The sequence below is a fragment of the Pan troglodytes genome, chromosome 19 (assembly GCF_028858775.2).
Source record: "Pan troglodytes isolate AG18354 chromosome 19, NHGRI_mPanTro3-v2.0_pri, whole genome shotgun sequence".
Lineage (NCBI taxonomy): Eukaryota > Metazoa > Chordata > Mammalia > Primates > Hominidae > Pan > Pan troglodytes.
The window spans coordinates 13,739,936-13,755,424 of NC_072417.2; the positions used below are offsets into that span (position 1 = coordinate 13,739,936).

Genomic DNA, 15,489 nt, shown 5'->3' on the forward strand with positions numbered 1-15,489 from the left:
AAAATATACTAGTATGTTTGGTATGTTTTAGTATGTTTGATAAAATACAAAACATTGATGTAACTTTTCCCAAAAAATAGGTAGACAGTTGTCCTAATGCCATTTATTACATAATGCAACCTTTCCCTGGTGAATTAAAGTGTCACATTCCACATGAACTTGGCTGTTTAAGTTTCTAGACAGTTCTACTGATCTGTTCATTCTAGCATCAGTACCCCCGCTATTTTAAAGTTCTTAATAGAGCAAGTGTCTCCTTGTCTTCAACATTTTCCTAGCTTATTTTCATTCCTATTTTATACGAAATTTAAACTAGCTCTTGTTTCTTTAAAACCCTGTTACAATTTTGACTTTCAAATAGGTTAAATTTTAGAACAACTCAGAATATGCACCTTTGCAACATCTCATCTTTTTTATCTAGAATCTTGGTTATATCTGTCCATTTAATAAATTTTTACTTTATGCCTCAATAGAGAATTTGAAGACCATACCTGATTCTTATTAATATCTTAATGCATAGATTGTTTGCTGATAATGTGTTTCATATTTTAATCTTAGTATTCTTATCATTCATATATAATAACAGGTACTACTTATTGAGTGCTCTCCACATGTCAGCTCTTTGTGTTAAGTACTTTATTCCTTAATTTTCTCCTCACCCCAACCCATTTTTCACATTTAAAAAACCTGAGTCTTAAAGAACACAAGTGACCTGCCTGAGGCATTACAGCCAAGAAGAGGCAGTGCTTTGACTTGAATTTAAGAGTTCGGGATCAGTAGATGCCCAAACGTCAGCATCTCTCAATATATCCTTGTAACAAATCTGCACATGCACCCCTGAATCTAAAATTAAAAAAAAAAAAAAAAAAAAAAAAAGAGTTCCCACAGGACGGTCTTTAGCACTGCACTACGTGGCTTACGGGGACCATGAAAGCTGAGAGCCTGTTCATTTTGTCATGGGTCACTTCACTGACTAATCACAGGTATCTTTTTTTTTCTAATGATGTTTCCACTCATTTTCTTAGATTTCCCAGAGAGATCATTATATCAACAAGTAATAATAATTCTTCTTTCTCCTTTCCAATATTTTATTTCTCCACTTCCTCCAATTGGACAATAATCTTTTCTTGTAATGCATATACCTGTATTAAATACCCCTTAAAACCCTGTATAAAATCATAACATAACACACTAAACTTTAAACACTTCAAGACTATTGGAAGATGGCAGGATTAAAAATAAGGCTTAGACATTGTTTTTATAATATTCATTATGTCAGGTTAGAAGTTGCTGGAATAAATAAGTTGCATACTTTCCATATTCTATTTTTGTGCCTATAATGACCTGTTGCTTTTATTATTTTTAAAGTTTAGTCCAAGATATTTTAATTCTAAGAAAAGAGTTGATTTTGCTTATCTTCGTGTCCTTATTCAAATGAGGGCACTTAATAAACATTTGTTGGTGTTAATGTTACAGAAAGTTGGGGGAATGGATGGAGATAACCAGAGTGAGAACTCACAGTTCCTTCTCCTGGGGATCTCAGAGAGTCCTGAGCAGCAGCAGATCCTGTTTTGGATGTTCCTGTCCATGTACCTGGTCACGGTGCTGGGAAATGTGCTCATCATCCTGGCCATCAGCTCTGATTCCCACCTGCACACCCCCATGTACTTCTTCCTGGCCAACCTCTCCTTCACTGACCTCTTCTTTGTCACCAACACAATCCCCAAGATGCTGGTGAACTTCCAGTCCCAGAACAAAGCCATCTCCTATGCAGGGTGTCTGACACAGCTCTACTTCCTGGTCTCCTTGGTGACCCTGGACAACCTCATCCTGGCCGTGATGGCGTATGATCGCTATGTGGCCATCTGCTGCCCCCTCCACTGTGTCACAGCCATGAGCCCTGGGCTCTGTGTCTTGCTCCTCTCCTTGTGTTGGGGGCTGTCTGTTCTCTATGGCCTCCTCCTCACCTTCCTCCTGACCAGGGTGACCTTCTGTGGGCCTCGAGAGATCCACTACCTCTTCTGTGACATGTACATCCTGCTGTGGCTGGCATGTTCCAACACCCACATCATTCACACAGTGTTGATTGCCACTGGCTGCTTCATCTTCCTCACCCCCTTAGGGTTCATGACCAAATCCTATGTACGTATTGTCAGAACCATCCTTCAAATGCCCTCAGCCTCTAAGAAATACAAAACCTTCTCTACCTGTGCCTCGCATTTGGGTGTGGTCTCCCTCTTTTATGGGATGCTTGCTATGGTGTACCTGCAGCCCCTCCATACCTACTCCATGAAGGACTCAGTAGCCACAGTGATGTATGCTGTGGTGACACCTATGATGAACCCTTTCATCTACAGCCTGAGGAACAAGGACATGCATGGGGCTCTGGGAAGAGTCCTACGGAGACCCTTTCAGAGGCCTAAATGAAGGTAATTTTGGAAAGGGGATTGAAGTGGAGACCGGAAATATCCTTCACCACACATAAGGCATTATGCTTTGGGATATGCAACAGTCAGAGTACAGCTCCAGCTCAGAATGAGCATATCTACCTGTGGTGAAGAAAAGACACAATGTGTATCCCAGTGCCTCCCAGACCTCACCAGCCTTGGCAATAAATAATGTCATGCTAACACTACTACCAGGATTTTACAGGGTCAAATATTTAAACCTGCTTGATCATAGGCCCACAGTCCTAGGCTTATCTATATATACACAGTCATAGCTTAGGGAGGGCTCTCATGTTTTCTAGCACCCATTCACTTATGACCCAGAGGTTTGGCTTCTCTAAGGAGCCTGCTATCTTCAAGCTTTTTAGAGAAGACACTTTGCACTACCCCTACCACAGATGCCCTGGGTGAGGCTTCCCCTTTCTTGATGTTCTAACAGGTACAACATGCACCACTTCAATGTTGACATATAGTCACTCTGGACACAGCCCATATGGTTCATGCAGAAATGCCAACAAGATTCCTCTTGTGCTCTGGGTTGATTTTATCTTTGGGGCCTCAAAGCAACACTCTCTTGCCTTTTCCCTGCATTCCTTTTCTCTGTAGGAAGTCAGACCTTGCCCTCGGAAAGACCATCCTATCTTTTATTTCTGTAGTTCCTCACCTTCCTTCTCTTCATGCAAGAATTCCATCCACCCCTGAAAACAAAACTCTCAAACATAAATGCATATTCATAAATAGCAGTGGTAGTATGGCCAGTAGAAGGGGAGGATTCTGGAACAAATGAACAATTTAGTGATCCCAGAGAACATAGAGGAAAGGAGATATTTTAATAAATAAATTGGGAATCGAACTCAATAAAATATAAAACAAAAATACAATGAAGAGGATTTTAAAAGCCAAAGATAGGTTCTTTTAAAATAAAATGAAGTGAACAAACCCCTGGAACATTGAGCAAAGAAAGAAAAGACATGAGTAAAGACTACAGTGGGAAGAATGGTGGTAAAAACTAAAGATAACATCAAGATTAGGGTGATGAAGAGGGAATATCATCAACATCTACATGCCAATAATTTTGAACATTTTGACAAAATAAATAAATCCTTGAAAAAAATGTGACTTTTCAAAGCTGACTCAAGAAGAAATGGAAAAATTAAATAGTCCTATAACTAGAATTTAAGCAATCATTTTAAATATTCATATATATATGAATATGTACACATCACAAATATAAATCCATTTATAAGCAACTTTTAGGAAGTTACGAATCATCCAGTTTTTTTAAAAAAAAAAATTTGCAGAGAATAGAAAAAGAAATAAAACTTCCCAAATAGTTTTATGTCATAATTATCACCTGATATCAAAGCAGAAAAAGAGGACAAGAAAAAGTGCAAGAGCTAATTTCACTTAAAAATATAAATACAGGTATCCCAAAGAAAATACTAGTAAATTGAATCCAACAGAGAATTTAAAAATAATAATACTGCATAAGTACCCATTAGGATATTTCAAAGGTATATAAAGATAATTTGATACTTTTTAATCCATAAGTGTTTATTATATTGACAAATAAAAATAAAAAATCAACATGTCAATAGATGCAGAGAAAGACAAAATTCTAAACAAATGTTGTCCTTGATAAAGCAATAAATTTTTATTAAATCACATCTTTTCATGTATGTCTTTTTAATATTTTGTATAATATAATGGCTAGTACCAGAGAGCACTTCTGCATCTCAAAGTACAATGATTATCTTGTGAGGAAGTACTTGAATGATTGAATTTGGGCTCAACCAGCCATTTCATGGAACATTATTTTTATTTGTTAGAATTACTGATAAACTATAGTTATTCAGAATTGGTATTTGGCAGGCGTTGCCACAAAATAAATGAAGTGAGCCTGTCGCTGTAAGAAAAACTGACAGTATTTGTTGCCAGTAATAAATATTTGGTCTATCAAGCAATATCACCCCTTTGGAAAATTCGTCCATCATGGTGATGGATACATATTTCATATATATATGAAATGTGTCAACACTGGAAGATCTGTATAACTCAGTGAGCCAGTATTTTTCAAATGACCAATGCATTATGTGAAAAAGTTACACATAAATAAAAGATTAACTTAAAATGCAAAAGAAGCCAATGGATTTTAATGACATAGGGGATAAAATGTCTATTCATGTGTTATCAGATTCTGCATTGCTACTAACCTTTAAGAAACTACCACTTATCACGTTTTGATGTAGTATCAAATAATATTAATTGAAAAGGTTATTAACATAATCCTCCCTTTTGCAATTACACATCTGTATAAGGCTGGATTTTCTTCATACATGTCAACCAAAATAACATATCACTACAAATAAATGCAGAAGCTGATACAGGAATCTAGCTCTCTTGTGTTAAGCCAGACATTAAAAAGATTGGAAAAAAAGTAAAACCATGCTATTCTTCAATAAATTTTTTAAAAAATATAGTTATTTCTATTTAAAATCCTACTATAAAAACATGTCATGGTAATATTATTGTTTTATGAGGGAATTAGTAAATAAATATTTTAAATGTCTTTCTAATATGAGAATATCAGTAGATAAAACCCATATAAACACAGCTCATGGCTCTTTTGGTCCCAAAAATTTTAAGCAGGTAAATGCATCCTGAAACCAAAAGTTTGAGAACTGTTCTCCTAAAGTACAAACATACTTGAAAATTGTTCTCAAATTCGGAAATCAATTCCTTTGAAAGGGAGAACAAAATGAGGGAAAGGAATAGGGATAGTGCTTTAGTGTTAACTATAATATTTTAAATCTTTTTTACAGAAAGAAGTGACATGATCAGGTAACAAATTAATATTTTTAATTTTGTGGATGGTATATATGTGTCTAAAATTATTTTATTTTATTATATGCTTGAAATATGCCACTAAAGAAAATGTAACACTTATTTTTAACCCTAAAATATTTATTAAGTAGTATTAAATTCCTTTGTTATTTTCAAACTCATATTTTTAATGGCTCTTTAACAAATTAGTTATTTAAAACATATAGCCTTATATGTGCTGGCAATTCCAACAGATAACACATAAATTCCAGCAGATAAGGTTACAAATAGAACACACTTTCAAATTACCTTCCTCTTTTCGTGATCAAAGACTATAAAATGTCATATACTTACTGACCATTCCTTCTCAATATTGATAATAGAATCAGAAATAGTCTCTTGTTTTATTTTCATAAATACTTAGGGAAGACATTGAGGCTTTAACATTTTTAATTTGGATGATGTTTACATTGTACAAGTATATGACATAAAATCATTTTCAGGTAGAGTTTAAGTAACTTGAAATCAAAGCTGAGCTGAAAGGGAAGTGACTCTATTTCACCCACACTATCTAAAGGCTGATATTGTTCCCGTTTCCTAGCTGAACTGTTTGCTCTTTCATAGAAAATGGAACTATGCAGAAATTGTATTTAAAAATGTATATTGCAAATTTATAAAGGGAGGATAGGACAGAAGACCACTATGGGAAGAAAAAACTGTAACAGAGAATCAGAATGCAAAAACCCAGAAAAAAAACTCAGTACTTAAAAATTATAATACATCTTTTACCACAGTAATTATATAAACTAAAATTAGAATCTAATTTTTGCCTAATTATACCTTATAAGACACAAGTATAATTGAATTTATGCCATGGTTAAGTGCTATTCTACCTTACACTACATCATCTATACTATTGCGAAGCACTTACTCCCAATTTTAACTGTATGTGAAAGGAATAAAAGTCTTCAGCAATCTAGGCATGCAATCTTTCTCAATTGAGTGAGTTAAATGGTACCTGGAAAAGGGTTTGATACGGTGTCAAAATATGAGATATAAAAAGATAGCTTATATCTGTGAGGTTTTTATTATGCCATTGAATTAATAAAGACTTTAAAGAATGAATCAGACTTTAAAACTCATCTATTCATGGATCTGTAGAGACAAAAGTCATGGTTATTTCTAACCAAAATTAGCTGAAGCATTATTTCTATTACTTTTCTATTATGCTCACTGGTGTCAAGAAAGGAAGGAAATCATATTTCTGACATCTGCCAGATTACAGGACTTTCAAATGTTTCTCATTGAGTCCTTTAAACAATCTTATGAACAAGGTTTTGTTATTTTTATTTTACAAATGAGGAAACAGATACATAAGCAATTTTCCTAAGTAAATCACAGGGCAGTTATTCAAATTCATTTAGTTTAAGAAAATGTTATGGCAAAAATGCTGAGAAAGTGTGATGGAAAGAAAATTATAAGATTTTTATGTAATTTTTTCAAAATCTGTGAGTCATTTTCAGAATATAAACCACACTGCCTAAATCAGGGTCAATAGTTGATTTACTCTTCATAATGTACACATCTGACAAAGGACTAATATCCAGAATTTACAACAAACTCAAACAAATCAATAAGAATAAAACAAACAATCCCATCAAAAAGTGGGCTAAGGACATGAATAGACAATTCTCAGAAGAAGATAAACTAATTGTCAGCAAACATTTGAAAAAATGCTCAACTTCACTAATGATCAGGGAGATGCAAATCAAAACCACAATGTGATACCACTGTACTCCTGCAAAAAACAGCCATAATCAAAAAATTATCATACTCCTGCAAGAATGTCCATAATCAAAAAATAGAAAAACAGGAGATGTTGGCATGGATGCAGTGATCAGGGAACACTTCTACACTGCTGGTGGGATTGTAAGCTAGTACAGCCACCATGGAAAACAGTGTGGAGTTTCCTTAAAGAACTAAAAATAGAACTACCATTTGATCCAGCAATCCACTACTGGGTATCTATCCAGAGGAAAAGAAGTCATTATTTGAAAAATATACTTGCACACTCATGTTTATAGCAACAATTCACAAATGCAAAATCGTGGAACCAACCCAAATGCCCATTGATCAACGAATGGGTAAAGAAACTATGGCATATATATAATGGAATACTACTCAGCCATAAAAAGGAATGAATTAATAGCATTTGCAATGACCTGGATGAGACTGGAGACTATTATTCTAAGTGAAGTAACTCAAGAATGGAAAACCAAAGATCATGTGTTCTCAATGATATGTGGGAGCTAAGCTATGAGGACACAAAGCCATAAAAATGATATAATGGATTTTGGAGACTCGGGGAGAAGACTGGGAGGGGGGCGAGGGATAAAAGACAACAAATATGATGCAGTGTATACTGCTTGGATGATGGGTGCACAAGGATCTCATAAATCTCCACTAAAGAACTTACTCATGTAACCAAATACACCTGTACCCCAACGACTTATGGAAAATAAAATAATAAAATAAAAATAGTTGATTTACCAAGCAAAAAAAAAAGAAAAAGAAAAAAAGAAATTATTCATAGTTACTTTTTTAGTTTTTAAAGAATCTGAAGCTTTGGTTTGCCATTGGGTTTGACTTATAAATTGGATGAATGATTAGATGTGGAAAACACATTTGTCTTAGTCAATTAGGGATGTTATAACAAATACCATACACTGGGTGGCTTAAACAACAGATTGATTTTCTCATACTTGTGGAAGCTAGGAGTCACTATCAGGATGCCAGCATGGTTGGGTTCTGGTAAGACTTCTTCCTAGCTTGTAGGCAGCCACCATCTTGCTGTGTGCTCACATGACCTCTTCTTTGTGTATGCAACGAGAGAAAGGAAAAGCACTGGTCTCCTCCTCTTCTTATAAGAGCACTAATCCCATTATGGGGCTCACCATCATGAGCTCCTCTAAACCCAGTTACCTCCCAAAGGTACTATCACATGGGGAAGTAGAGCTTCGACATATGGATTTGGCAGGGACACAAACATTCAGTCCATAACAATACTTCTTTCCCCTCTAAACACACAGAAAATCTGAATCATATATTTTTTATTAAAAATTGGTCAAGAAGAGAACGACATAAGCAAGATGGCAGAATAGGAGTTCTCCAGTTTCACTCCCCCACACAGAAATCCAACTAGAAGCACCCACAATCAAGAATACCATCCTAACACAAGGACACCGGGAGAGGAACGACACACACTGGGTCCTGTTGGGGGAGTGGGGGTGGTGGGGGGAGAGAATCGGGATAAAGAGCTAATGCATGCAGGGCTTAGTATCTCAGCGATGGGTTGACAGGTGCAGCAAAACACCATGGCACACATTTACCTACGTAACAAACCTGCATATCCTGCACATGTATCCTGGAACTTAAAATTTTCAGAAAAACATCTTGAATGTTCCAGGAATTGGGATTGAGGCTGAGACACCACTCTGGGCCACACGACTGAGAAAAGGCATGACCAAAGAGTAACAGAAATTGTTCTCTGACCATGCCACCCTCCCCAAAGTCAGCACCGCACCACACACAGAGAATGTTCCTACACCCACAGTTTCTACAATAAGAGAAGTGAATTGGAGGCCAATACTCAGTTTCCCCACCATTCTGGGATCCTTTGTAGGAGGAGACAAGCTCATTCTTGTCTCATCCCAGGGGAAACAGAGAGAGCGCCAGCAGAGTTAGACCACCTGGGGTCAGTTAGAAACAAAGAATGAAGGTAGGACTTACAATAGCCAGCACACAGATCTTGGCAATTGCTCTGTATTCTGGCCAATAGAGGTGCCACACCAGAAAAAACTAGTCAACATCATGCTGCAGGAAACACTGTCCATTCGCCTTTCAGGCTGAAATCCCGAGCCACCTTCCCCACAAAACCCGGTTGCTTTCATTAGTCTTCCCCAGGTTGAGAGGCAACTGCGTGTCAGCAATTACCTGTAAAATGACCATCTGGACTTGCCCAACCTTAGTTCCTGGGATGCAAGCCTGGTTCAACATACACAAATCGATAAATGTGATTTAATACATAAACAGAATTAAAAGCCAAAAACCATATGATCATCTCAATAGAAACAGAAAAAGGTTTTGTTAAAATCCAGCATCCCTTCATGATAAAACTCCTCAAGAGAGTAGGCATCCAAGGAACATACCTCAAAATAATAAGAGCCATCTATGACAAACCCACAGCCAACATCATACTTAATGGGCAAAAGCTGGAGCCATTCCCCTTGAGACCTGGAACAAAACAGGGATGCCCACTCTCACCACCCTATTCAACATAGTACTGGAAGGCCTAGCCAGAGCAATCAGGCAAGAGAAATAAAATAATAAGAAAAGAATAGGTCAAACTATTGAAAAGTGGGACCTAATTACCTAAAGATCATCTACACAGCAAAACAAACTATCAAAAGAGTACACAGACAACCTGCAGAATGGGAGAAAATATTTGCAAACTATGCATCTGACCAAGGTCTAATATCCAGTATTTGTAAGGAACTTAAATCAACAACCAAAAAATAACCCCATTAAAAAATGGGGAAAGGAAACGACACCTCTCAAGGGAAGGCACACAACTGGCCAACAAACATATGCAAAAAATGCTCATCACTAATCATCAGAGAAATGCAAATCAAAACCACAATGAGACACCATCTCACACCAGTCAAAATGGCTATTAATAAAAAGTCCAAAAAAAGCAGATGCTGGCAAGGCTGTGGAGAAAAGGGAGGGAACGCTTATATGCTGATGGTGGGAATGTAAATTAGTTCAGCAACTGTAAAGAGCAGTTTGGAGATTTCTCAAAGAACTTAAAACAGAACTACCATTCGACCCAGCAATTCCATTACGGGGTATATAAATCATTCTACCATAAGGACATATGTATGCATATGTCCATCACAATGCGATTCACAATAGCAAAGACATGGATTCAACTTTGGTGTCATCAAACGTACACAAACTTTGGTGGTTGACCGGATAAAGAAAATGTCTGTATACACCATGGAATATTATGCAGTCCTAAAAAACAATGAAATCACGTCCTTTCCAACAACATGGATGGAGCTGGAGGACACAATCCTAAGCAAACTAACTCAGGAGCAGAAAACCAAATACCACATGTTTTCACTTATAAGCGGGAGCGAAACACTGAACACACGTGGACATAAACACGAGAACAAAGAAACTGCAGACTAATGGGGGCAAGGAGGGGAGGGAGGCATGGGTTGAAAAACTACCTATTTGGTACTATGCTCTCTGGCTGGGTACAATATACACATGCAACAAACCTGCACATGTACCCCCATATTGACATTTTTTAAATAAAATGTTTAATAAACAAAAACAAGCCAATTCGTATAAAACCACAAAAGACTCCAATAGCCCAAAATAAACTTCAGCAAAAAGAACAGAGCTGAAGGCATCACACTCTCTGAATTCAAAACATATAAACATATTATAAAACAATTTTAATCAAGATACTATGGTACTGGCATAAAAACAGAAACTTCTATACACGAACAGTGAACTATCTGAAAAAAATGGAGAAACCATACCATTTACAACAGCTACCAAAGCCAAAGATCCCTTTGAGTACATTTAACCAAAGAGATGAAAGATCTGTAAAATAAAAACATAAAACATTGAAGAAAAAATCGAAAAGGGCATAGTAAATGGGAAAATATTCCATTCATGGATTGAAAGAATTAGTATTACTAAAATGTCCATGCTACTCAAATCAAAAAAATCCATATCAAAATACCAATTATGTTCTTTATAGATATATGAACAGTTGTCTCTTCGGATGACATCAATAAGTATGTGAAAATATGCTCAGCATCACTAATCATTAGAAAAATGTACATCAAAATCACCATGAGACATCATCTCATGCTTGTTAAAATAGCCTTCACCATAAAGATGAATGACAAGTATCAGAGGATGTGGAGAAAAGGTAACTTTTAAGCATTCTTGGTGGGAATGTAAATTAGTATAACAATTATGGAAGATGGTATGGAACAATTATGGAATATTATAAAGGGTCTTAATCCCATTCATGTGGGAGGAGCCTCGTGGCCTGGACACAGTCGCTCGTGCCTGTAATCCCAACACTTTGGGAGGCTGAGGCAGGAGGATCACTTACAGCCAGGAGTTTGACACCAGCCTGGGCAACATGGCAATACCCCGTCTCTACAAACACAAAATTTAAAAAGCTAGCTGGGCATAGTGGCACACACCTGTAGTCCTAGCTCCTGGGGAGGTTAAGGCAAGAGGATATCTTGAGCCCAGGAGGGCAAGGCTGCAGTGAGCTATGACTGTGCCACTGCACTCCAGCCTGGGCAAAAGAGTGAGACCTTGTCTCTAAAAAAATTAATTACTTTTCTTTTTAATGGAACTACCATATGTTTCAGTAATCCCAATTCTAGGTATGTACCCGAAGGAAATGAAGTCAGTATGTTGAAGGCATATGTGCTCTCCCGTGTTCATCACAGCTCCTGCTCCAGAATCACAATTAACCACCATGTCAGGTAGTCCCGGGTCCCTTTCTGCTCTGGAATCCATCACTTCTGGGTACCAAATACACTTCTGTATACAATACTGTACCCACCAACTACAGCAGTACTCTCTAAGCAAAGGGAGGAGGGAGAGAACAAAGAAGCAAGCCAAGCCCAGCAACAAGGAGCCAGGTAGGAGATATTCCCTGAGCTGGGTTTGAAAGGACAGGAAAAATAGAAGTTTTGTTGACCAGAAAAAAAAAATTGAAAAGTTGAGGCAAAGGGATAGCACACATGAAAGCACGGGGATTTGAAACAGGGTGTGTGTGGGGAGTGATGGGGAGTCTGGTATAAATAGAGCGGCGGCAGTGACGCTATCCAGGCAGTGTCACAGGCCAGGGGCTCCAGAAGCAAGTATGAGAAAGGGTTTGGAGTAAAAGGTGTTTACTAGGGAGCAGCACCTGTGAAGGAACAAGGGCAGGAGTTTGATTGGGCAGAGGAGGAAGTCAAATTGCAGGCTGGCCTCCCAGAAAGCCGATTATCTCAGCACATTTTCTGCTTCTATAACAAAATACCTGAAACTGGGCAATTTATAAAAAACAGAAAATTATTTCTCACAGTTCTGGAGACTGGGAAATCCAAACCAAGCTGCCAGCTAGTGAGGACCCGGTCTCTGCTTCCGAGACGGCATCTCGCGTCTGCATCCTCTCGGGGGGCAAGACACCGAACCTTCACATGGGGGAAGGTGAAAGAACAAGAAAGCCACACACTCCATGAAGCCTCTTTTATAAAGGGTCTTAATCCCATTCACGTGGGAGGAGCCTCATGGCCTAATCACCTCTTAAAGGCCCCACCTCATAATACTATCGCACTGGCTATGAAGTTTCAACGCATGACTTTTGGAAAGGACACTTTCACACCACAGCACCAACCCAGCAGGGAGATTTGGAATGACTGTTGGCCATCGGAGCTGTCCCGTATCAGGTTAAAATGCACAGTCTTTATACCCCTGCCTCAATCACCAGGTGTGGGCTATCCAGGAAAAGGGACTGCCTTGGGGAAGGAGGCTCTCTGCAGCTACGTAAACCCTAAAGGAGCTGACAGCTGAAGGCTGTCTGCCGACCACGCTCCTCACAGCTGGGCAGCAAGTCTGTCTTTGAAGGGAGAACTGTTCTTGAAGATCATCTCCATGTGTCCACAGACACGTGTGAGCAATGTCATTGAGGGCCCCCTATGGCTAGTTAAGGAGCTTGGATTTTATGCAATAGACAATAGAGAGCCCATGAAAAGTCTCAGGCATGGAAATGACACACCCAGCTTTGTGTTAAGTGGCATTCTGAACAATGGATGTGAAACAGGGCTGAAGGGTGCAGTCAGGGAGATCAGTTAGGAGACTGCTAAATTGGCCGAAGTGAGGGGAAGCACCTGAAGAGGCAGTAACAGAAGCGTAAAGCAGAGGAAGGATCAGAGAGGAATTTAGGAGGTAAAACTTGCAGGGAGGCAAGCCGACACTGTGTATTTTTGGAAGGGAAATCACAGTATCAAACATTCAAAAGCAGAACCTCTCAGCATCTACCCTCGCTCTTCCCAGCCAGCATGCACCTGATTAGACATTCTGGTTTCGTTCACCAGTTTTCCCCGTATCTGGGTCCATTGTTTCATACATAGTAAATGCTTGATAAATACTTGTTGAATGAACGATGGATGAGTAAGAGGACCGAGGCCACAGTCAACTGACACAAGATGTGGCTGCCACTTCCTGACTGTAAGCCTTCAGAAGCCATATCAAATTATAGTCTCTACACTCACACAAACACGCAAGGTGAAATGCAATACAAGGAAAGGGCTGCCACGGAAGCACAGCCTAGCTTTGCTTTAACAGCAGCTGAAGAAGGAAGGCACACGCACCCTCTCGTGCAGCAGAGACCATGGAGTGATACAACTTGTCATTTTCGGTGGAGCCCAGGCCTTTCTCGTCCATTCCAAGGCCATAGGACACACTGCCTGGCCTGCAATTCCTCCACCACCAGGCAAGCAACCCACTTAGCTATGGGCCAAAAACATCTTCGTAGCCTAAGAATCTCTCTCTCTCTCTCTCTCTCTCTCTCTCTCTCACACACACACACACACACACACACACACACACACACACACACAGAATCCAGATCTCAGCTCTTAAGAGAATGACGACAAGCACATATTTTGAGGACCCCCAGCAGTGGTACCTAAGATGCCATTTGACTGAAAAAAGAAAAATTCAAAACCTCATCCTACTTAACCCATATTATTACTAAGGACTCATTGATATTTTTTTTAGTTGGCTTTCTATTCGGCTTGCCTGCAAAAACAATGCAGATATGCAGAGAGTTAAAAGTAAGAAGTGGATCCATAAGTGCCTATTTATATAGTCTATGTTGTGAAGGACGCTCAAGACACTTAGAAGCTCCCCCTGGAAATGGGAACAGGGACTGGAAGGGACAAGAAGGATGGCATAAACAAGACCAGACTGCAAAAACTGCAATAAATGCCTAATTCTTCAATGCCCAGACACCAATGAACACCTAAAAACACTGAGACCATCCAGGAAAACATGAGCTCACCAAATGAACTGAAGGCACCAGGGACCAATCCTGAAGAAACAGAGATATTTGATCTTTCTTACAGATAATTCAAAATAGCTGTGTTAAGGAAATGAAAAGAAATTCAAGATAACACAGTGAAGAAATTCAGAATTCTATCAGGTAAATTTCACAAAGAGATTGAAATTGTTAAAAAGAATCAAGCAGAAATTCTAGAGTTGAAATACTACAGGGAAACATTGGAGAAACTCTCAAGGACATTGGTCTGGGCAACAATTTCTTGAGTAATATCCCACAAGCAGAGGCAACCAAAGCAAACATGGACAAATGGGATCACATCAAGTTAAAAAGCTTCTGTGCAAAGGAAATAATCAACAAAGTGAAGAGAAAACCCACAGAATGGGAGGAAATATTTGCAAACTACTCATCTGACAAGGGATTAATAATCAGAATATATAAGGAGCTCAAACAACCCTACAGGAAAAAAATCTAATAATTAAAAATTGGCAAAATATTTGAATAGACATTTCTCAAAAGAAGATATACAAATGGCAAACAGACATATGAAAAGGTGCTCAATATCATTGATTGTCAGAGAAATGCAAATCAAAACTACAATGAGATACCATCTCATCCCAGTTAAAATGGCTCTTATCCAAGAGACAGGCAGTAACAAATGTTGGTGAGCATGAGAAGAAAAGGGGACCCTCATCCACTATTGATGTGCATGTACATTAATACAAGCACTATGGAGAACAGTTTGGAGGTTCTTCAAAAAAAAAAAAAAAACAACTAAAATTAGAGTTACCATATGATCCAGAAATCCTGTTATGAGGTATATACTCAAAAGAAGGGAAATAAGTATATTGAAGAGATATCTGTACGCCCCTGTTTGTTGCAGCATTGTTTACAATTGTCAAGATTTGAAAACAACCACAGTGTCCATCAACAGATGATTGGATAAAGAAAATGTGGTATATATACACAATGGAGCACTATGCAACCATAAAAAAAGAATGAAATCCTAAATGTGGAGAAATAGGAATGCTTTTACGCTGCTGGTGGGAATGTAAATTAGTTCAACCATTGTGG

The 15,489-nt window shown here is 38.3% G+C and overlaps 1 protein-coding gene across 1 annotated transcript; it reads left to right on the forward strand.

Moving 5' to 3' along the window:
- Positions 1 to 1,470: 1,470 nt before the first annotated feature.
- Positions 1,471 to 2,424, forward strand: LOC468150 (olfactory receptor 1D4). Its single transcript, XM_523541.5, has one exon. The coding sequence runs from the start codon at positions 1,486 to 1,488 to the stop codon at positions 2,422 to 2,424; it is 939 nt and encodes a 312-aa protein (XP_523541.4). The 5' UTR covers positions 1,471 to 1,485.
- The last annotated feature ends 13,065 nt before the right edge of the window (positions 2,425 to 15,489 follow it).

Excerpts from the sequence above, each read along its gene's own strand:
- LOC468150 (XM_523541.5), top strand. The coding sequence starts at position 1,486 with ATGGATGGAGATAACCAGAGTGAGAACTCACAGTTCCTTCTCCTGGGG.